This window comes from Hesperophylax consimilis, chromosome 4, assembly GCF_061612785.1.
Source record: "Hesperophylax consimilis isolate HC1 chromosome 4, BYU_Hcon_1.0, whole genome shotgun sequence".
NCBI classification, from domain to species: domain Eukaryota; kingdom Metazoa; phylum Arthropoda; class Insecta; order Trichoptera; family Limnephilidae; genus Hesperophylax; species Hesperophylax consimilis.
In genome coordinates, this window is record NC_142839.1 from 11,841,358 (window position 1) to 11,866,062 (window position 24,705).

Here is a 24,705-nt window from a genome sequence, read left to right on the forward strand (position 1 = left end):
GATACTCGGAGAAATTCAAAAATGTTTTATTGGACTAGCCCAAGTGTGACTGAATTTGAGATATCCATTGAATAGTCATTTAGAAATTAGAGATACGAGTATCTAAAAAATTTACAAATCTGATATCCATGGAAGGAACTGTGGGTATAGTAATTGGAGATTTCTACAAAATTTACAAATCTGATAATCCATGGGAGGAATAGTGGAAAAACTAAAATGAAGTAGCCACACGATCAACGGCTTCGAAACGTGTCCAGTTCTTTCGATAGCAGACAATTTCCCATAGGAGAGGGCAATTAGAAGTAGAATTTAAAGTTGAATAGTGCATTAAATGTATAATATAGACATTATCATGAAATTAAATGTAATTAAATTTACCAATAAAATGATTATGTGTGTTATGTTTATTAAAAAGAAAATGGTAAAACCTGCAGACAACTGCCAAGAGGTAACTGTGTGTGACTACTGTTAATGTTATTATTAAAATCCTTCTAATGTCAATGTTTTGTAATAAAAATTGAAAAAGGCGAATTGTGAGAATAAAAAATTGTAAATTTTGTAAATTTTGGGTCAGAATTGGAAAATACTCGTAACTCCTACCTCAACGTATTGTGAAAGAATATGTGAGGTATCTACATGACAATAATTTATGTTTTCTTTGGAAAATGTATGATGAACCTCCGGCTAGGAAGTACAAGGAGAAGTATTAATAAGAAAAATAAAGATAAATAGTACATGCTTAGTAAAAGTAGGTGTTTGATTACCTTCATAATTGAATAAAGCTTCATCTGTTTGACAATCATAGCAGCTTTGTGACAAGTTTGTGAGGATATCGGGATCCAAGTACGGTTCAGCATTACCGCAGTTTTCTAGGTAAGGATCAGCCGTGTTCTGTATTTGTCTTTCAAGGCCTCGTCCATACTTTATTTCATATTTCATAAAATCAGTAATATGCTCGCTGATGCTCTGACGAGTGTTATTATCAAGGTCTAGATTGTTGTCCTGGTAAGGAACAAAACTAGATTCGTCATGTCTGAGACCGGCTATGTCCACATGGTCCGATCGCATTTCAACGTCATTGCTTTGAGTTATTTGGTCATTGAAGTTTTGGACATCATTTCCACGTCCATCAACAAATGTTTGATAATTGTCTCCACGTGAAATCGGGTACGCGTGAACTTCACTGTTTATCCAGGAGTTGGATTGAAATTGTCCGTCTTGAGGCAGGTTTCCATTATTGCTTATCTGAGCAAAGTTCAACTCGGGTTCTTTCAGAAACATTGCGACTTACTGGAACAATATAAAAAATATTTATGAAAACCTTTAGTATTTTCCTCCACATGTCGGAAAAATAGGGGAAGAAGGGTGAAAGTTTTTAAAATAGGCGTATAAACACTGATTTGATTTCACACAGAATCAAATTGATTTGTATTTTATGTTGGTGCATATGCATGTTTGTGCCAGAAGTGAAAAAACAACGTTTACATTCCTACCTAATTATATATATTCATATAATATAATTCTTCAGCTTCAAGCACTATCTTTTAGTATGTGTACATTGTATAATATACTACACCTTGCGCAAAAATCATCTTCTCAACGATACACTCGACGGCCAGCGAGCGGGTCGATACTATTTTCCCGTAGACCGTTGAAAAGAACTAATGTCACGTTTACGTCTAGCGCACCACTGTTTGATAATTCGTTCTTCACTTTCCACATTAACAAGAACACAATTAAAATCAATATCGTTAGCCTAATATCCGAATATGATTGAACACGCCAATGCACGTATACTATTAATAAGTTCTCTCGGTTTTACGACTTCCACTGAGATCGCAGTACCAACGGGTTTATTCGCTCGACGTTTCAAAGGGAAATTGGTTAATCGTACGCAGTCAACATTCGCGACGGAGGTACTGGGTATTGGGAAGTTAACACTAAGACTGAGGACTAAGCAATGCAGAGTTTTCCTTGATTAGCTGGAGTCCGCCCAGGGCGGCGGGTGAGGGCGGAATGGGCCGGGCCCGCCCGACGCGTCTAGCGCGCTGCGGCCGCTGACGACATCGATTCGCTGGTACAGTACGGATACTTGGTAGAAAGGTGCGTGGGATAAAGATTAACAATGCATGTTTCAAAGGTTTACAAAATTGAATCGGAAAATTTAAAACAAATCATATTGTTAAAAAAAAAATTTCTGCAGAATTTAAAAATGAAAACTTGACGAATAGGACACCCCTAGTGAAATTATTATATTTTTTGAAGAAGGACTTCCTTTTAAAAATTTTTTTACCCCTTTCACAGGTTCATTTCACAATCAAGAGCAACGAGTACATGTGCTCATTATTTTGTCCGCAAAAGCACGAGATTTAACGGGTAAAAATGGTAGACATTAAGAGCATGAACAGGAATTTTTTACTCGAAAATTTACTTCTATATATATAATATTAACATTCTAAAAGTGACTTTAAATCTAATGAAACCATGCTTGAATATCCACTTATGACGTTGTTTATAATAAAACATTGATATTAGTTTTAATCTGTGGATTCCCTGATATACATTGGAATGTGTGAGTTTAAAACTGTTCCGTATCATCCTGTTAGTTCAATTAGTTGGTGACTTCATTCCATGACTAGGATGTGTTCCTACGTGCGACAGAGGTCAGGCCAATCTTTATTATTTAATAAGCAAATACAATAACTAATTATAAATACATCGGAGTAAAGTGAACGCATGAAAAAATAAACTTACTAAAATGTTTGAGAAAACTATAGGAAAGTCAATGCGTAACTAAAAAACAAATAATGTTGTATCTTCTAGCCAATCTCCTTTGCCAATGAAAGGCCCACCTCCCTATGTATTATCATAGTACGTGGATATCTATTGTGTAAGTTCAATGTTATCATAAAAACAGAGTATAATCTACATAAAATATGCCTAAACGTTAAACGTGGGCAAATATACCGAGATTATACTGAAATTTACCAATTCAGTATGAAAGCGTGTTTCTTTTTACACCGTTTCTTTTGCAAGCTCAATATTTTTAGAGCATGAAACCACCCTCCAATAACGTATTGAAATTCCAAACAATGGGTATACAAAAATGTAAACCCGTGTAGGAAATGCCCGACCTTATAGTTTCTTTGGTAGTTTTGAAGGAAAATGTAGGTACATTTCTTCTCCGTGCCGGAAGAACGCTGCCATTATTTTCTCGTTTAGAGCGGATGTATCTACTGAAACAGCGATGGAAGAACTAAAAGGAAAGGGATGAGTTATGTTGGAATATTTCTCGGAAAATCGCTCGGAAGTCGTTCTTGGATGGTTTAAAATTTTTTTTCATAAACTACCGAACAGATGAACCGTGTGCCCGAAGTACCTAAGCTCAATTCTTTCTTGTGATTTTTTAATGATACAAGAACATTTCTAATTCAGATTTTTTTATTACACATTTATTAATTATTTAATATTGAATTATTTCTAAATTATTTATTAATTTCTTTTTTATTGGTTTATTTATTACTTATTTAAATCAAAATCAAAATTTCCTCCTAAACATAAGATTTTTAATTAGGTACTTAAGATACCTTCCAACTTAGTTATAAACTACTTAACTTTTCTTTTTTTCATACGAAAATTTATTCAATTTTTCCAAAAAAACTTCACTTTCTTAATTACAATTCTTTTTAAACTTTCTTCAGGCATGTAGGACGTAGGTACCTACCGTAATTTTTGAAAAATTCATATATTTCCAAAAAACCAAGTCAATTTCACATTCGAAAAAATAATCTTTATGAACCATTAAAACGGCAACGTACAAATATATTTACAGACAGACAAAATGCAAAACGGTCGAGTTAAAACAGGACTTCGCTATGCTCAGCGAAGAAGGTTTTGAAATGTTTTTAAACGACTTTAGTCCTTTTATGTAAGTATTAATATCTAAGAGCGTGTTAATTTTTTTTTCTTTTTCTTTTTACTTTTCCTCCGTCTTGAGCCAAAGTTTCGAAGTAACTTAGCAATTAGCTTATTACAAGTCAAACAACATAATATTGGCCGTAAGAATCTCTGGCTTTTTTCTCCAGAGTTCATAATCTTATGCTACGAATACATACGCGAGCCGAACTGCCGAGCTGAATCTCGACTTTGGGAAAGAAACGAAGCAACCGCAAATGGCGCAAAACGCCGCACGAGGTTGCTTCGTTTCTTTCTCATAATTCGTGGCCAGCAGCGGCGTAGCTACCTAGGGGCTACGCGGGGCAGTGCCCCGGGGCCCTCAAGCTCAGGGGGCCCTCGAATCCTTACCAGAAATCTCGATCGAACTGAACTTTTGGAAATTTCTCCCATTTTCAAAATAAATATGACAGGTTGCAACTTGCAACCCCACTTTAATCATGACAACTCAGTTGAGAGAAATTCAAAAGTTATGCCTCGGGAATTCCCCTAAATTCTTTCTGTAGGTTCTAGGTTGGCAGTGATAGTGATATTGACGTTGGCAGTGATAGTGATAGTGACAACTAGTCGCACATCGCACGGAACGTACACGTCTCTACATCGCGCCAAATTTTTTTAAAATTACTACGCGTTTTAGAGCTTAAATATGAGTGATTCCTTGATCCATGAATTAAGGAGCATTGTGCTTCAGCAAAGCAAAATGATTAATGAACTATTGACTCGTGTGAAATGCGTGGAGGCAATTTTGAATCGGCAAGTGTCAAACGTGAATTCTGTGAACAACGACGAAGATACAAAACTACCTACAACACCTGAGTCTACCGTCCGCCACAGAGCGGGCGCTACAGCCAACGCCACGGCCCCCCCGCCGCACGCAGCCCCCCGCAATGCTCCCGCTGACCCGCCGACCGACGCAGTGACCAAAGAACGTATACGGACTAGAGCGGCTACCAAAATAATTCAAAGCCAACTCGCGGCTACCTCTGCAAGTGGCGCCCTCGCAAAGGAAACGGAATTATCGGAATTAGAATTGAATCCAGCTACAGAGCTCGAATCGGAATCAGCTCTTTCTAATAAAAAAGAATGGGTGGTTATCAAACGCAAAAAACGTCAACAGACAGCGAGGAACCTGATCGTCGGTAACTCTCAGATCACCTCCAATGTGAAAGTAGTTCCAAGGATCAAGAATATAATTATATCTAGGATTGAAAAGGATACTACAGTGGATCACATACGTGAGCATTTAGAGGTGAATAAAATTACGGGTTGTGAAATTCAAAAATTCGTCGCACACTCTCAGGAATACGCTGCATTCCGAATCGGAATAAAGGAGGAATTGTATGAAAAGCTCCTGCAGGAAGACCTGTGGCCACGAGGAGTGCCGGTACGACACTACAGGTACTTTAAACCGCGAGAAACTACTGCGACGCCGCAAACTGCATCTCACCAAGATAAGGAACCGAGCGCCCGGAAGTGACTAGATGGCGATGATGATGTCACTCATTCGTCTCTCTACTACCAGAATGCCCGTGGACTCAGGTCGAAATCGCAGGACTTCCTAATGAGCGTGCTAGGGCAAGAGACCGACATCATTGTAATTACAGAAACCTGGCTGAACAGTAGTGTATATAATGCACAGCTGTTTGATGAGCGCTATGAAGTACACAGAAGAGACCGTCACACAGGACAGACAAGAGGAGGAGGAGTACTGGTCGCCTTGCGGCGGAATAACGATGGACCTCGTGCCGAGAGACTTCAACATCTCGAGACTGACGGAGAAAATATGTGGCTGAAAATTAATTTAAATGGATTGAAAATATACACATGTATTGTTTACATTCCACCGGCATCACCTGTTGAAAGGTATACTAGCCTATTTGAAAATATTATCTCAAATCACAAATTACTAAATAACAAAAAAATACTGCTAATAGGTGATTTTAATTTCTACTCATGTTTAAATTTCAAAAACACTACTTCTGAATTTTCGTATGTATTGGATTTGTTTCAAATGTCAAACAAAAACTTTGTATTAAATTCGAAAGGACGTTCATTAGACTTAATTGTGAGTAACTTTGATTTGAATGTGTGCAAGTCTATTTCTTCGCTAGTTAGCGAAGATCCTTACCATCCATCACTGGACGTAGAGTTTCTTTATATGAAAAAAAAATGTAAAAATGAACCAGTTAATGATAATAATAAATTTATGAGTAAAATGCGCGGGTGGAAATTCGAAAATGGCAATTTTAAACAGATTTATAATCACTTACAATCGCACGATTGGCAACTTTTGATGAATTTTGATAACGTTAATTTAGCCGTAGACTATTTCTATTCTACTATTTATAATTACTTCGATATGTGCTTCAAAAGGAAACGCATTCCGAAGAATGAAAGAAAGTATCCTCAATGGTTTTCCAATGAAATTATTAGTGATATAAAGCGAAAGTTCAGACATTTTAGAAAATGGAAGAAAACTGGACTAGTAAGAGAACGTGAAATGTTTTGTTGTCTTAGAGCTAAAGTTAAACGCAGTATGCAATTGGCCCATAAAAATTACATTAATATCATTGAAAAAAACATCAAATCTGATCCCAAGTCGTTCTGGAAATATGTCTCATCCAAAAGAAGTGATGGTGGGTTTGTCGACCATGTCACTTGGAATGGACAATCACACTCGGGAATTGATATTCCCGAAGCATTTGCGGACTATTTTAAATCGGTTTACAGTCAGCAAGTTACGGATTTAAGTTCATTTAAACCGGGGAATTATACATCATCAGCAGCGCAGAATGTTGATATTCCTAACATCACAAAATCTGATATGTTAGCTGCAGTTAAAAAACTCAAAGCGAAAACGTCATTTGGACCTGATTTTATTCCGTCATTTTTATTAAAGGGTTGTATAGAGCCTTTATTAATACCCCTACTTTACATTTTTAATTTTTCACTTAGCACGGGAACATTTCCTAATTTATGGAAGATCTCTAAAGTTACACCACTGTATAAGGATGGGGATAAATATTTGGTCTCTAACTACAGACCAGTAGCGATCCTCTCCTCTCCGGCAAAATTGTTCGAACTAATAATTCATAAATATATCTACGCCCAAGTAGAACCTTATTTAATAGACGAACAACATGGTTTTAGATCTGGCAGATCGACTGTGTCAAATCTGATGGTCTTTACGGAATATGTATCTCAAGCTCTTGACGGTAACAACCAAGTTGACGTCTCATACAACGACTTCGCAAAGGCTTTTGATACCGTAGACCCGCTGATACTCTTAAATAAATTAGACCGTTTTGGATTCTCGGTAAAAATTTTAAATTTATTTGTAAGCTATTTATCAAGTAGACGGCAATACGTAACGTATGGTATTTCTAACTCGTCGTACTTTCCCACAAACTCTGGGGTTCCTCAAGGGTCTAATCTTGGTCCTTTACTTTTTTCCCTTTTTATTAATGACATTCATCATGCTATAAAGTTTGCGAAATTTTTGTTATTTGCAGATGACTTGAAGCTATTTTTAAGAATCCGGACCTTAGAAAACTGCGCACAGCTCCAGAGAGACATAAATGCTATCGTGGTATGGAGTGAAATTAACAAATTAGGTTTTAATTTTAAGAAATGCGCCATAATGTGCTATACTAGAGCAAACACTGTGATTTATTACAACTATAGGATGTCCCAATGTTCTCTTAAACATATTTCTGAACCGAAAGATTTGGGAATAACCTTTGACCCACACTTAACATTTCACGTTCATATTGAAACGATATGCAGCAGGGCTTTGAGAATGCTTGGATTTGTGCTATGTAACTCCAGGCATTTCTGCAGCTCTGCCGTGGTTCGCTTGCTATATTTTAGCCTAGTACGTAGTATTTTGGAAAGTGGCTCAATAATATGGGGACCAGGGGATGCAACGTACACTTCTATGGTAGAGAAAGTACAAAAGAAGTTTCTACGTTATCTTTATCTTAGAGACTTCGGGTACTATCCCTGGTTATACCCATCAGCCTTCCTTTCCGGAATGCTAGGTATCGATAGTCTTGTCAACAGGCGGAAAGCTGCGTTGCTGATGATGGCCTATAACTTGTTGAACGGTCACATCAACAATCCAGAAATTTTGAATAAAATTTTATTTTACGTCCCTGATAACTTCGCAAGAGCGCGTAGACACAAACCATTCATTCTTCCGAGATGTAGGACTAACTTACCATCAGCAATGCCTCTCGGAAGAATGATAGGCCTTCTTAACTCACTAGCCTCTGACATCGACATTTTCCACCTGCGCATCACTAAATTTAAATTGCTAATTAGGCAATTATGATTGTATAATGTATCTTTGTTAATGGATATTTTTATTCTGTAAATATACATGTAAAATATAAATAAATAAATAAATAAAATAAATAAATATGTGCGTCATTCCCTAACGACACTTGAAGCGTATTAAAATATGGATAAAAAGAAGAAACCCAGGTGCATTTAAACGCAAACAACGCCAAGAAAGAGAAGATAGTAAACAAAAATTGCCCAAAATTGACAAATTTTTTAGTCAGCCTTCTGCAAGTACATCTGGCCAAAATATTTCTATTGATAGTGACTCAAATAATGTGGTAACTGCAGTGTTGGTTGAGAAGCCTACTGAAGAAGATTCGATAATTATTGCAGTTGGAGATACCTCCGCCGCCGATCATGTGAACGTGGATGATGTTTGCATGACACACATAAGAGCGGAGGGTTTGGAGGAACCACAGACCTCTACATTTTTCGAAAATGTGTACGACAAATCTTCTTATGACCTGGGAAACTTCACGAACAAAATATTAAGTGATAACGAAAAACGTCAAATTCTTGATATAGGGCCTTTACAGCCTTCAGAACCTTTTCCAACAGACATCAACCAGAACAATAGGTGTTTTTCAAAATCGTACTACTTTTCGTGTTCTAAGTTAATCAGTTAATCGTTTTTGGTTGTGTTATTCCAAAATACTAGACGCTGCCTATTGTCAACCCTGCTGGTTATTTGCTTCACAAAGGAATAATGTTTGGTGTACGGGAATTCGAGATTGAACGCATTTATCAGAAAGAATTAAACAACACAGTTGTTTGAGTGGCCATTCGGAAGCATGTGCTGTGTATGAATTTTGGAAAAAAACGATACTAATACTATCGACAAGGAACTTGAAAATGAAATTCGCAAAGAAGCATCATTTTGGAAAATGGTTCTTCAAAGGTCAAGACATCAAGAAGACTCAAGAAGACTTAAGTCAGAAAGGATACCACGGAAATTTTCTGTCCTTTGTAGAACTTGTCGCTCGATATGATCACATTTTGCGGAAAGTTTTGGATATGCCCAAAGGTAATAATAATTATTTCTAATTTTTTTTTATCGTTTTATTTTGTTTATCAACTGTTTAACTTGACTTGACTTTTTTGAAATTGTGTTTTTTTTTATGTTTTTAGGATCTACAAGATATCTGAGTGCAACAATTCAAAATGAAATGATTGAGAGCTTGGGGACCAAACTCGAAACCCATCTAATAGAACAAATTAGAGCGTCACCGTTTTTTGCCATCATAATGGATACGACACAGGACATATCGAAGGTAGATCAGCTAAGCATTGTTGTGAGGTATGCAGTAATAACCAGATCGGAAAATGGACAGCCAATTGATATAGAAGTAAAAGAAGTGTTTCTAGGCTATGATGTGCCAGTGTGATGAGTGGTGTGTATAATGTGTGGGGCAAGGCTATTTATATAACTATTATATTTGTATAACTTTTTCGGAAACAGCATCAAACGTTGGGATCTACTGTCAAAATTCACTGGCGAATCGGACACCACTCTAAAAAAACTAAATGGTCCAGTAGGGTTAATACGATATCTGCAATAAAACTTCGTTATTTTGATATTATCAAAGCATTATCAGAAATAGTTCTAAAGAGTCCTAATAAAGATGAGCGTAGTCAAGCAGAGAGTATTAAAACAAAAATCCTAAATTTCGAGTTCGTGTTGCTTTGCGAATTCATGCACAGTGTATTGAATGACATCAATTATGCATCCAAAACTTTACAAAAATGCGACATCAATTTGGGCGAGGCGAGTAAAGTTTTAGCAGAGACCAAATCAAAGTTGCAAATTTATAGAAATGATTTAGAATTATTCAAGTGCAAAGCCAGTGAAACTGTAAGAAAATATGGTATTGATACCCATTTTCAAGAAAAAAGGCAATGAAAAGTGTACCGGACAGCAGGCGGATGGACATAATCATTAAAATAATTAAGGAAATGAATATTTACTGTTATCATGCAGTAAACGATGCCGAATCCTTTTTGAAGCTTATCACCGGACACGTATCATGTTTCAAATGGGATTTAACCGTAGTAATTAAAATTTAGTTATTTTTTTATTGGTTCCTTAATGCTCTCATGCATCCTGTTTAGAGATAAGAATATTTGATGTACATTAACACGTGTTCAATTCGAACTCAATAAATATGCAAACAACTGCCACAATCAGTCAGTTGTCCGACGACATTCGCAAGTTGTGTTTCTTTGAAAATCCTTACCTAAGGTACCCCCGAGAGGAAAACCGGCGTTTACAGTCGATGTCACTGGCGTAGGTGTCCAGTACATTTATGGTCCTTCGAGCCGGATGTTCCTCAGAAATTAAGAAACATGACACCGTCACTGCGCTCCTGGAAAGGCGCAGAAGCACCTGCTTCCAAGAGAGGATTAGTGCCGGCACCCGAAGACAGCGGCAACTCACGCTCTTCTGGGGAAACAGTTAGAGTACTACAGGAGGAGAATTGGCGCTTACAACGCCAAATAGAAGAGGGTTGGCGCTTACAACGTCAACTAGAAGAAGATGGGCGCCCACAGCGTCTACAAGAAGAGGAGACTGCACGGTATTTGGATGCACTGTTTGCAGATTTCCAGGGTGGCTGGAAGTCCATCCTCACAATATTGGCTGAGGATAACCTGCAGACTTCGTTCTCATCTCAGCAGATTACGCCAGATGGATCCACGGCTGTGATGGACATTCCACAGTTACCGTCGACTTCTGAGCAGATGCTTCATAAAAATGAAGAAAATGAAAATGCACACGGTGCAACTCGTCAGGGTGGCTGGAAGTCCACCCTCGCACTACTGCCTGAGGAACCGGAGACACCGTTCCCGCCTCAGGGTCTGCCAGAGGATTCCACGGCTGTGATAGAAAAGCCACAGCTACCGTTAACCCCTGTGCGGCTGCTTCATAAAAATGAAGAAAATGAAAATGCACACGGTGCAACTCGTCAGGGTGGCTGGAAGTCCACCCTCACACTACTACCTGAGGATATACTGGAGACACCGTTCTCGCCTCAGGATCCGCCAGAGGATTCCACGGCTGTGATAGAAAGGCCACAGCTACCGTTAACCCCTGCGCGGCAGCTTCATAAAAATGAAGAATATTATGAAACATTGTCGCTAAATAATGTTAGCGAAAAGAAACGACTCGCAAGGAAAGGGGTCGATAACCAGGCACATAATATGGCGCTGATGGAAAGTAAAATTGATTATGCTGCACTATCATCTGGAGGCGTATGGTGCCCCGGAAACACCATTTACGAGGACGATTCAAGATTTGTAAAAATAGTGAAATCTGTGAAAATTGTGACATCTTTGAAAATTGTGAAATTTATAAATCTGCCGACTGATACTTATCAGCAAATTAATCCATGTGAAGAAATCGGAACACTAGCGGCACAAGAAGTGTATCCACTAAAAATATCAATCGAACGAGATAATGGTGACAGCTTTGTTACACGAGAAAACAATGAAGATAATGTTTATGTTGCGCCCATCACGGCGCTCCAATGGAGAGAATCAACTCGGTTCCTAGATACGGGACAAAGAATTGCCGTTGCTGCAAACATGAAAGAAATATTTCTCCAGGTGGAGATGAAAACAGAATACCAGAAAAGGATATTTCTGCCGGGGGAGAATCACCTGGAAGAACCGTGTACATATAATATGACGAAATCGAAGTTCATTGACACGCCAGATGGAAAAAGTGAATTTTACGACGCTACTGCAAATACTTGTAGTACTTGTGTTTTCCTGTACTTCCACTCCAAATCTACCGCTGAAGTAATCCAAATGGCACGAGAGTGGAAATCGTTTAAGAAAAAGGCTGTTGCTGTACAAGCTACTAGCTTCATCCTCTGAGGCGAGGAATAAACTACACAGAGCGTAATTGAAATAAAGATTGGAATAAATAATAAGGAACCAGATAAGGTTCAGATAAACCCAATAAAAAGAGTCACATGAGAGACAGTAATAACAATAACACTGATTCACGAACTTGAACTACAAACGAAAGAATTGTTTATTATAAACAAATACCTCACATGTAAACACTTGACATGTGGGTCACATAACCGAAGGCCGCCCGTTATTTAACAGGCGATTCGTTCATTCATTCTGCTGAAATATGAAAGCTGATTACTTTAACGATCACTTCATGCCGTCAAAAGATACGGATTTTTAATTGAAATTGAAGACAACATAGCAGTACCTCTCAACGACAGAAACTTCAACGAATATCTACACTTGGAAAATACCAACACACCTGCTGTGAAAACCATTGTTCTTCACACCTTAAGAAGATACCTTGCTGTCCGAGGAAACTATTTGGTGAAAAATACTTTTTCACGTTGGGGGTGTACCGGACAGCAGGCGGATGGACATAATCATTAAAATAATTAAGGAAATGAATATTTACTGTTATCATGCAGTAAACGATGCCGAATCCTTTTTGAAGCTTATCACCGGACACGTATCATGTTTCAAATGGGATTTAACCGTAGTAATTAAAATTTAGTTATTTTTTTATTGGTTCCTTAATGCTCTCATGCATCCTGTTTAGAGATAAGAATATTTGATGTACATTAACACGTGTTCAATTCGAACTCAATAAATATGCAAACAACTGCCACAATCAGTCAGTTGTCCGACGACATTCGCAAGTTGTGTTTCTTTGAAAATCCTTACCTAAGGTACCCCCCAGAGGAAAACCGGCATTTACAGTCGATGTTACTGGCGTAGGTGTCCAGTACAAAAAGTTTAAAAACATTTTGATGAATTAGCTGCTGATCACCGATTTCCAAACCGAGAAAAAATATTTAAAATTGAGATTTTCAATAATGTACTAGGCACAGTAATATCTCAATTAGATACACGTTTTATTGGTATGAGTGCAGTCTGTTATATATTCGATTTTCTAACACATTTTCATTACATGTTGATGAAGCAACTTTATTACAAATGTGTGACGAATTCCAAAGAAAATATTCAGATATAATAGGCCCTAGTTTTTCACTTCAATTTATTAATATTTACCAACTAGTTTTACCTCAACTAACTCAAGCATGGACTGTTCACCAATTATGTAAGGAAATAATTAGCAAATATGGAGTGCTAGAATGCGACCTAACGGAAGTATTTACAGCAATGTTATTATTCTTTACAATTCCTGTCACTTCAGCAGCAGCTGAAAGGTCATTTAGCAAATAAAAAATAATAAAAAATTATTTAAGAAATAAGATGGGCCAAACTCGACTCCGAAATTTATCGCTAATAGCAATTGAAAACAAAACCGCATCAAGCCTGGATTTAAACGAAGTCATTGATACTTTTGCGAAAACTAAAGCTAGGAAAAAATTGTAAATATAATTGTTATTTAGTCAGTCGGTAGGCCCGACCTTTATATAATAAACCCTTGAATCTTCTCTATTTCGTTTTATTAGCCAAACCTACACAAAGTATTAATTGTAATTTATGTTGTTACTGTTTAATATTTTTATTACCTGTCCTGCAGTCTGCAGTGCACAAAAAAGAGCTTAAGTAGCTTAGCATTTTTAAAGTGTTTGTATATTTCATATTTTTATTTGATAAAACCTAATCAGTTTACAAAGCAGTGGGGCCCCATTTTTTAATTTGCCCCAGGGCCCTTGGTTACCTAGCTACGCCACTGGTGGCCAGGCACGCGTTTCAGTTCGCAAATGTATACGCACCATAAGATTGGTGTAGAGGTTTTAAGCCATTATAGCGTTCAGCTCTTATAGTACGGTATAGCCATGGATCTAGCAGCGGGTAATGTGGAAAACTACCAAACAGTTTTATTTTACGTCAGCAGAGTTTTCCCGTTAGACAAGTCGCTCTTTAGTTTTATATTTCCGCGGATACGTGCATGCTGGTAGCCCTCTGGGATTTTCCTCGGAACAATATGAAAGTTATGATGGCTGCTCTACCTATCAACTACCTATGACTTTAAGTATAGCTTTACAAACAATTCTCACCGCCCACTTTTATCCGAGATTTCATCACCATTTTTCTTCCTATTGGACAGTTAGATGTCATGAAAACCTTAAGAATCTGTTCTCCCGCTACTGTAAAGATAATGATTTTTAAAAGTCGCTAGCTGGTTATTTCCACAGATAATTATTATAGCAGACACGTGTGGCATGTAAATCAATAAATTAATATTTCAAATCACCATGGCTCGTGATGTAAATTACGTTGCGAGGTGTGATTGCGTTCCTGGTAGGAACTGTTTAAATTTCGTGATGCCATACATCACCTTTCTAGAATTTTTAATGATAATTAAAATTGCTGATTTTATTATAATATGTTAAAACATACATACTGGTTGCGCAGTTCTTTAATGGGTTATTATGTGCAAATATTACCTTCCTGGAAACATTTGAGCCACGTAAAAATAAAATAAAAAAATTATCTTATTCAAATGCTTTAATAACTACCCACGACTGGGAATTATCCCCTTGGTAAACATATTTGATAAGTTACTACGAAAGATACAGTTAGCTTCATTCGCTGCCTAACGCACGCACAACCGCAATCTGAATACAAAAGGTGTACAACTAGTGATTTCCGTAAAGACGGGTTTCCATAAAATATCTACTCTCCCAGTACATGTCATAGGAACGAAAAATATTTTCAATCTCCCTTTCAAAAGGTGGTTTGAAAGGGAGATATTTTATATGTACGAATGTAAAATTAAAAAAAAAACGATAATAAAGCGAAAATGGAGAAAATATTTAATAAAACACGACTCGTTTGAAATAGAGCACAAATCCCTCGATAATAATGCTTTGGTTGCATTTAAAGATACATTGTGAATTTTTTCATGTCTATAACATATTAAAAAACAGAACAAAACGTGTTTTAATAATTTTTAGAGCTAACTTTGCGTTTTTTTATCGAGGAAATTTCATATAATTAACGTTTCAACTTGAAAACTTAAAGATTTAAAGAAAAAATTGTAGAAATTGGACTTAAATCTCAGAAAGTTCTTCACCTGTGTTTTTATATACCCATATTATACAGATATCCCCTGTGACAGATAAAAATATGCCTTTTTTTAAAAACTAAAACTAAAATCTGATGGACAAATATACTTTTTTACAGCGTCATCTGTTGGAAGTAAAAGTAATTGTTTCTCTATCTGCACAGACAAACTGAGCCACAGCAACTCGTGGTGGAGTAAACCTAATATAGTAATAAATTCAATTGGATACCCCAGTAACGTCACATTATTTTCAACAATAAATAAATAAAACTAGCCATTGAGGCTATGAGGGAAAAAATGCAAATAAACAAAAACTTTGTCATGATAAAAGATTATATGATGTACATTTTAATCCTTCTACCTACTTAAACCTTTTCCCTGTTATGGTGATAAACTTCATATATGGTTCATTCTGTTTGATGAAAACAGCCTTACTAATAAAAACACTAAACACTTCCCAATCTTTAAACGGTGTTTTATTTACATTTTGAATAAAGGCTGTACTAGCTCAGTTTCAATTTACTACTTATTAAAAATGTCTTTAACTAACTGCGAAAGAGCTGGCAACGTCGCATTTTACAGACTGACGCATGAGGTTCCCGTTTGCAAAAGGTTGTGTCAGACATATTATTTTTTAAATTTACTGTTACCGCGTGATTTTAACAAGAATTCAATGAAAGTGCTGTTTTTAATTAACATAAATGGCTTAGGCATGTGTAGATAAATACAAATCCAAGAAATCAACATTTATTTTGCGCAAACAATTAATACAAAAAGTTCATTGTTTATTAATCTCTGTGGATTATTATATATTTTTTATATAATTTCTAGTTTTTTGCATTATTCTATGGCTGAAGACAACGCGAAGAAAAATTCCGGAATCCCGCTGAAAAACAGCGTATTTGAAAGTGTTCTCCTTTTAACATAGCCGCCTTCGTTCCCTCGCACTGTGCAGCGATTGTAACCAGCAAAATTATTTCCCTTTCCATGTCAATCCATCAAAACATTATATCAGTGTTATAAGTAGCAACCTACCTAACTTCCAAAATAAACTGTGCTGGCTAGATATTCTTAACGACCGACTGACCTTTTATTACTCTACATAAAATATACATAAACAGTTCATTAATGAATATGTAGTCAGTAAATTATTAATATGTGTATGTATAGTTCTCCGTCAAAGTATTGATTTTTCCTAAGGGCAAGTCATAATACAACTTCTCTGCTATAACCATAGCACGCATCACGCTATAAAACATCATGGCCACTCGGTTACATGTTTGCCATATTTGTATAATAAGTGCTTATTCCGAGTGACTCCCATATCAGGAGAACTTTCACCCTGTGTTAGCAATAATAAACTCGAGACATATCTGGAAAAATATAATAATAGTAAAACTGTACAATATTAATGTGTCTATATTAATCACTACATTGCTGTGGCAAATCTGTTTTTGACATCAAAACAAATTAACAATAAATTATATTTTTGGAGTTGAAATTAATTTTCCCTTAGGATGTATCGATAATAATTATTAACGGCTGGTTACTAACCGGTTTCGCCCGACTCATCACATTATTCTGAAAACTTTGTTCTAATTGAATTATATTGAATAATTATTTTTTTTATTATTTACAACAAAAATATTGCCCATTTTCTACAGTTTGATGTATGTATAGGTATTTCTTATGATGAAAATGACATCACGATCTGAAAAGAGTTGACATAGACATTGCAAATAGAAAAAAATCTCTTCAAATTTTATGACTCCAGAACTCACTGTTCAAAAGTTTTTGCTGTCTCAAAAAAACGATTTTCTGCTTTGTAGTTTTGATATATGAACTATAATACTTACATTCAATATCGTATGAAAAAAAATAGTGAATATGTATGAATGGTCAGACATTCATCCCCCATTTTCAACCCTATTCATTATTCCTCCCATCTATACATAGTCACATAGTACAGACATAGTGAACATAATAGAAGCATTTCCATAGCCTGTGGTGTTTTATGAAAAATTGATACTTATGTATAATTAAATTAACTCGAACGTGTATTAGCACTCCCAAAACCATTTAACCTACGCGCCATTTTATAATAATTATATTTTATGCTTTCGGACGTATGCTACAGTACCTACATAATATACATTTTCACATAAAAAGCTTTTTCGTGTTATGTTTTTTGCCTAAAATAGGCGCCAATCCGAAGGCATAACAAATAATGATAATGAAATTATTACATCAGTTTTTGTTACAGCACTCAAAATAACATTATTTTACCAATTTTAAAGAGATTTTAGAATTGGGTTTTCGGGAAAAAGGTAGATGTTTTATTGTACATTATATGCTGAATTCTATTTTTAACATTGGACAAATCGTATCTTGAAAAGCTTGGAACTAAGATATTTTGAGGTTTAAAAAGATTTTATTATAAATTAATAGACTCCTTTTCTTTTCGCTGTTTTTTTTACATTAGCTCCCACAGGAGGCCCTGAGGGAAAAAAAATCTCTGACGGCCGATCTTTGGGAATGCTGTGTGGAGGGTCTTTTTATGGAAAGTAAGTTCTGGGAAGGAAAAGAGGTGGGTCAATGTCTCCAGGAGTGACGGATATATGAATCCATCCCTCCCACTGCGGTGCATGGCGATGGGTCGAGAGAATCTAGCTGGAGAGGTCAAAAGGTCTCCCTTAACCAGTCTTTCCCGGTTCTACATTGGCTTTATGCTTTGAATATACTGGTTTGTTTTTTTTTGTTTTTTCCTGTTTGTTCTACTTTTTTGAAACTTTAAATTTTTTATATCAAAATACCCATGTAAAATTTATTGTACCTATTAATTCCCACCTTGTACTGTATGTACGTTTTGTAACTCAGTTGTTAACTAATTGCTCTAGCATGAAATAAATCAAAAAAATATAAAACGTTCCAAATAATGTAATTATTTTCTTTTCCATTCAATGGTAGGTAAGTTTTGTAACTCATCGGGATTACTCAGCAAGAAATAAAAAAATAAAAAATTCTAAATAATTTTATTATTTTCTTATCGTATTATTTCCTCGTGCCTACATAGTATACATAGGAATTAGGAATGTGAAAAAAACTATAGTTGTAAAAATATTTTACCGAATCGTTTGACATTAATGTTACTTGTACCTACCTACTTAACTACATTTAGAAATATTTTAGATTGGTGTAGCCGTTAATGATCGTATTCGTATTGATAAAACATTGACGCTAAAAATAATATTACCAAAATGTAAATATTAGAACATTGACGTTATTTAGGCACATTGTGAAAAATTGCGCAAAGTTATAATAGTAAATTTACTATACTGATAATAATATATTCGTATTGTCGTTTTAATATGTCGCATAATTTTTACACCTACCCCCTTCGTGATATTTTTTATTCCCAACCTTGAAATGACATTTAATATGAATCAAAAGAACACAAGAAAAGTGATAAAGAAAAAGGTCAACTTACGTGTCTTTCCGATATTTTTTGCAATATACGCAGTGGGTTTAGACATTCAGGTTTTATTTATGGGGAAATAAACCTTTCTTTTCTAATTGAAACTATATAACTTAACGAGGACGTAGAACGGTCCTCTTAGTTTCACTGACGTAGAAATAGTCCGTGGCCTGTGGGGTCTGCAGGGTGGCGCATTAGACGTAAACTAGGCTTCCTGCGCAACATTCATGGATCGGGTAGTTTGGTAGAGTGGAAACACAAACGCGAGTTGTTGAAATTTTCTTTAGACAAAGCAGGAACCCAACCCTTTACCAACATTTTTAATAATTAATTTAAACATTTTTCTAGAATTTCGTTTGATACGTAACTATTTCTAATAAAAATAATGCAAATCAATTTTATGCAAAATAAAACACTTGATTATAATCGGTTTAATAGAGAGACAATTTAGTAAGTAAAATTAGCTTCCTAAGAAAATATTCCTTACGATTAGGAGGATACTGTGATTGCCGATAGTGCCCATTGTACACGGTGTCCGGAAACTAGTGGTACGAACGATAAACTAGGGAATCTGCATCACATAGAAAACAAAAAAAACTTTATGCTACCTCAGCATTTGGCTTTTTTTTCCTTTTTTAAAGGGTTAAGATGAATTTTAAAAGACAATAAACAGCTGATGGTAACTCCCTAGCAGCGGATTTTTTTTTAATTTGATCAAAAATAATTATCTTTTAAAATTCACATGAAAACTGTAGCTCAAATCAATTAAAGATAAACTTACCACATAATCTACTCCGAATTTGATGTATATTCACCAGTTTCCCGCTTGTATCGGTATACAGATTTATTTATAGTTTCGGGACACCATGGATATTGAGAAGAAATTAATTACTTTCCCCCATACCACCGAATACCGACATAGCAAAATACAAGCATCAACGAAAGATTTTATCTTGTCGACCTGTCGAAGAATGAAAGCACCGCCATCTTTATTTCTCGAAGATGGCGGTGCTGAAAGTGATGCAACATGGCCAACATGTAGATTTTTACGATGATAAGCGTATTATTATAGCAGTGGACTAAAAACATAATTATTTGGAATAAAATGAAAACTAGAAAAAATAAGCAAATAGAACGAAAGTAGTGATTGCCATTCATGATGATCATTGTTTCAATTCTGAATCATGGTCTTACACCTGGGTGATACTGAGAGTATCTTCTACTCTGGAACGTGCCGCATATACATTATTTGTAGGGATACGTAAATTTCGTTTTTACGAAATAGATGCGATAAAAGCGAAATCTGCATTTTATTTGCGATAAAAGCGAAATTTGAAAATTAAATACTTTCGCACCTTTTTACGTTACGTGCTTTCAAATGTTGATCAGACGCGCTAACAATTATAACAACTCTTTTCAAAACAGACAGAGACGGCACGAGTTGTTGCGTAGATGAGGAGCGAGCGTATTGCAGGATCGTGTTTTGGTAGGCGCGATCAATTGCGCCTTATTATTCGAGTTCTGGTTTGCTGCTTAGCTAAGAAGTAGTGTAGATTGCAGGATCGTGTTTTGGTAGGCGCGATCAATTGCGCCTTATTATTCGAGTTCTGGTTTGCTGCTTAGCTAAGAAGTAGTGTAGATTGCAGGATCGTGTTTTGGTAGGCGCGATCAATTGCGCCTTATTATTCGAGTTCTGGTTTGCTGCTTAGCTAAGAAGTAGTGTAGATTGCAGGATCGTGTTTTGGTAGGCGCGATCAATTGCGCCTTATTATTCGAGTTCTGGTTTGCTGCTTAGCTAAGAAGTAGTGTAGATTGCAGGATCGTGTTTTGGTAGGCGCGAGCAATTGCGCCTTATTATTCGAGTTCTGGTTTGCTGCTTAGCTAAGAAGTAGTGTAGATTGCAGGATCGTGTTTTGGTAGGCGCGAGCAATTGCGCCTTATTATTCGAGTTCTGGTTTGCTGCTTAGCTAAGAAGTAGTGTAGATTGCAGGATCGTGTTTTGGTAGGCGCGAGCAATTGCGCCTTTAAATTCGATTTCAGGTTTGCTGCTTAGCTAAGAAGTAGTGTAGATTGCAGGATCGTGTTTTGGTAGGCGCGAGCAATTGCGCCTTTAAATTCGATTTCAGGTTTGCTGCTTAGCTAAGAAGTAGTGTAGATTGCAGGATCGTGTTTTGGTAGGCGCGAGCAATTGCGCCTTATTATTCGAGTTCTGGTTTGCTGCTTAGCTAAGAAGTAGTGTAGATTGCAGGATCGTGTTTTGGTAGGCGCGAGCAATTGCGCCTTTAAATTCGATTTCAGGTTTGCTGCTTAGCTAAGAAGTAGTGTAGATTGCAGGATCGTGTTTTGGTAGGCGCGAGCAATTGCGCTTTAAAATTCGAGTTCTGGTTTGCTGCTTAGCTAAGAAGTAGTGTATGTTGGCGTCCGTCCATCTCTTGTCTTTCAATCAGTCACTCGCTCATGCGCGTATGGTATAGTTGTGTTACTTACGTCAATATGGGCCGCCCGAAAGTAGAATTATCTGATCGAGTAAAAAAGTTCACAGAGGATGGCTTGTATTTAAGCGATACTAACATCGTAATGTACAAATACTGCAACGTGCGATTGGAAGGGAGAAGTTAGATACTTTGAAGAAGCATACGACTTCTGTTACTCATTTAAGAAAGAAATCTGATCCTGATCCTCAACCAGGGTCCTCTGGAATAAAAAGGCAATCCACAATAGTTGGTGCTTTTGAAGTGCAAAAGCGTGCCAAAACGGAAAAAGCAGAATTTGTGCTGGGCACTGTAAAAATGTGTTTGAAAGCAAACATTCCGTTGAATAAACTAGATCATCCAGCTGTTCACAGTTACATGGAAAAATATGTGCCTGGCTCGGGTAACCTGCCTTCTGGAGATAATTTGAGACGTAAGTACGTACCACAGTGCGGTGTTTCGGAGAAAGATGAAGTGAAACAAACACTAAAGGATCAGCCTGTAGTCGTGGTGGCCAACGAAACTTCTGACAAACAAGGCAGATGTGTCTTTGCAGTTTTACTTAAAACTGTCTCTTCAGAACCACAGCAGTCTTGTTTCTTAGCAAGTGTAAATTTTTTACACACTGCCAATGCTTCCACTTGTTCTCAAGCAATAATTGATACTTTGAAAGAATACGAATTTCAATACTCTCAAGTACATAGTTTAGTGTCTGACTCTGCAAGGTACATGGGTGCATGTTTCAACTTTGCTAAAAATACTACTGGGTGACCATGCACTGCACTTTCAATGCTGGGCGCACAAAGTGAATCTTAAAGAATTTAATGAATACGAAGACGACAATTCTAGCACTATTTACCTCAAAGAATGTTTTGAAAATGACATTCTAACCAGTAAAATTCAAGTTCAACTTACATTCGTATCAGAATTCTGTCCAAAAATTATGAAACTAATTGACAATTTAGAAGGTTTAAACTATTCGTTTGCACACATTTTGTGGAGTAAATTAGAAGATTTGAAGTCCTCTAAATGTGAAGACTCTTTTGGTGAAAAAACAATCAATATTTTATCAACCGAAAATTCTATCGATCACAGCATGATGTTGAAGACAGCAGCTCAAAAGAGATACTGTTGGTACACATGGGGGGCCGAATCCAACAAATGAGTGCTACAAGCACATTGTTGGTACACATGGGGGGCCGAATCCAACAAATGAGTGCTACAAGCACATTGTTGGTACACATGGGGGGCCGAATCCAACAAATGAGTGCTACAAGCACATTGTTGGTACACATGGGGGGCCGAATCCAACAAATGAGTGCTACAAGCACATTGGCAGATTATTTTGTCCATCGGAAGCAGCAAATGTGCCCTCTTCTTCTGTCAATTCAAATTCCATAGTGGAAAGCTTCGCAAAAATTCCGTTTTTCAAAAGTGTACCACAAGAAGAACTAATTGACGGGTACTCTCATTTTCACAGACAATTACTTCGATTGGTCGGCCAAGAAGCTCCTGTGGATGTAATGCAAGTTTTAGTTACATCAAAATCTTGCTACCCTGGATTTGCAAAAGCAGCTATTCTCAATTGCCCTGTCAATAGTGTTGATGCCGAGAGGTACTTTAGTATCTACAACATTGTGGTAACTGATCGCAGGCAAACAATGAAAGATGAAAATGTAGAAATTACAACAATGCTAGCCTTTAATTGAGTTTTTAACACTGTATTTTTTTTGCGAAATTTTCTATTTTGAGTTTTTTTAAATGCGAAATCACGATTTTTTATTTGCGAAATTTACGTACCCCTAATTATTTGTATTGAATAATTAATAACAAATTAATTAAATAAAATGACTTCCGGATCGCTAGTCGAGAGCCTTATCCCTCAACTACATGGGCTGTCTAATATAAAATAATTGTGAATTTTTTATTACTTACATAATATTAGCACATGTTGGTAAATTTCAGATCATCGTTTTTATTAACCTCTTTACAAATAGCACGTACCTAGAATAGTACTAATACAAACATTTTAGGATGTAGGTAGGTACCTAGCAAAGAATAAAGAAAAACACAAAAAAATCGACGTAGTCGTGTTTCGTGATCCAAAAGTATGACCATTTTGAAATTTAAATGGGATGGCGATATCCAATATCAGGCAAGTGTACGAAAGACAGAGCGCCGCGTGCTGGGCTAGAACAAATCAGTGGCGGTGGGTTTCTATTCAAATGTGCATGGAAGGCTTTTTTTATTATCTATTCATTGGAACCAACGATTTTCGTTCACCTTTTTATATTATCGAGGCTTCTGGGACTTCATTTATATTTTCGCAAAACATGTTTTCGTAATTTTTCAAACATCATTGTCATGAATACTTTTAAATAATAAGTGAAAATTGACAAATTATTTATTAAATAACCAGAGCAATAAATAATAACTAATGAACAATAATCTCACTTATTTTTATTTAATAAGTGAGAATTTTTCATGATTAGTTTTAGGTACGTAGTATTTTATGATATCTATAATATACCTTGGGGCGATTTTGCACAAAAACGGCGCTATTCAAATCATCCAAATATTATTATTTATTTATAAAAATTGGATTCAAAGCTTTTCAAACGTCAAGCTCAAAAAATTACTTATTTTATTTTAGTTAAATATATCGATCTTGAGTTAGATCACATTGTGGTGTGCTCTAAAATACATGGTGTCCGGAAACTCGTAGTACTTGTGGAAACTGATGAACCTACTTCACATAGAGAACCAAAAAAATATTATTTCGATCCGAATATTTCGATTATTTTCCTTATTTTTCGGCAGGTCTACACATTTTGAAAGACATTAAACAAGTAATTTTTTTCAAACTTTTCTAAAAAATTCCAAATTCCGAATTTATTCACTCGAAAACGAAAGCTCAAATCAAATAAAGTTATACCACAAAATCGACTTCAAATGTAATGTAGATTTAATATTTTCATGTTTTTTTTAGAAAGACAAACAATCCCGGGTATAACATGAGAATATTTGAAAATCTTCTACTACCACCTCAGTAAGCGGAAAATGTTGCTTGCGTTGTGATGAGGACTTTCCTCTGTGACGAGTTTCCGGACCATGTATAATCTTAAACATATTTTCTCAATTCCTTTTAAAATTTAATAAAATTATTAGTGTGATTAGGTGATTTATGGAATTTTAATGTTGAGTTCGACAGCCCGTTTGTATGTATGAGTTTTGCATTTCCCAAACCATCTCAGTTTAATGAATGCCCCTACTTGGTATCCATTTTTAATGTCTGGAATTGGCAAATTGAATTGACTTATCAAACTAACGAGTCCTCCATTCTTAAAATTGAGGAAACATTCAGGTATTGCATGTAAATTTTATTAGTTATTAGGTAAAATTAAAATAAAATTACATATTTTTTTAAATTTTAATTTATTTCGGAC

General features: G+C 36.1%; 1 protein-coding gene across 5 annotated transcripts in view; it reads right to left on the minus strand.

The window, feature by feature from the left end:
* Schip1 (Schwannomin interacting protein 1) overlaps positions 1 to 18,940 on the minus strand; it is a 38,197-nt gene extending 19,257 nt beyond the window's left edge. For 3 of the 5 annotated variants that reach the window (XM_089631210.1, XM_089631209.1, XM_089631206.1), the window contains exons 1-2: positions 18,801 to 18,940; positions 765 to 1,290 (exon numbers count right to left, since the gene is read on the minus strand). In XM_089631210.1, coding sequence (XP_089487336.1) covers positions 765 to 1,281 — 517 coding nt within the window. In that variant the 5' untranslated portion in view covers positions 1,282 to 1,290; positions 18,801 to 18,940. Of the gene's footprint in view, positions 1 to 764; positions 1,291 to 1,493; positions 2,008 to 18,800 lie in introns of those variants that run through there. The other 2 variants (XM_089631207.1, XM_089631208.1) reach the window with 2 other exon arrangements.
* Between the last annotated feature and the right edge of the window lie 5,765 nt (positions 18,941 to 24,705).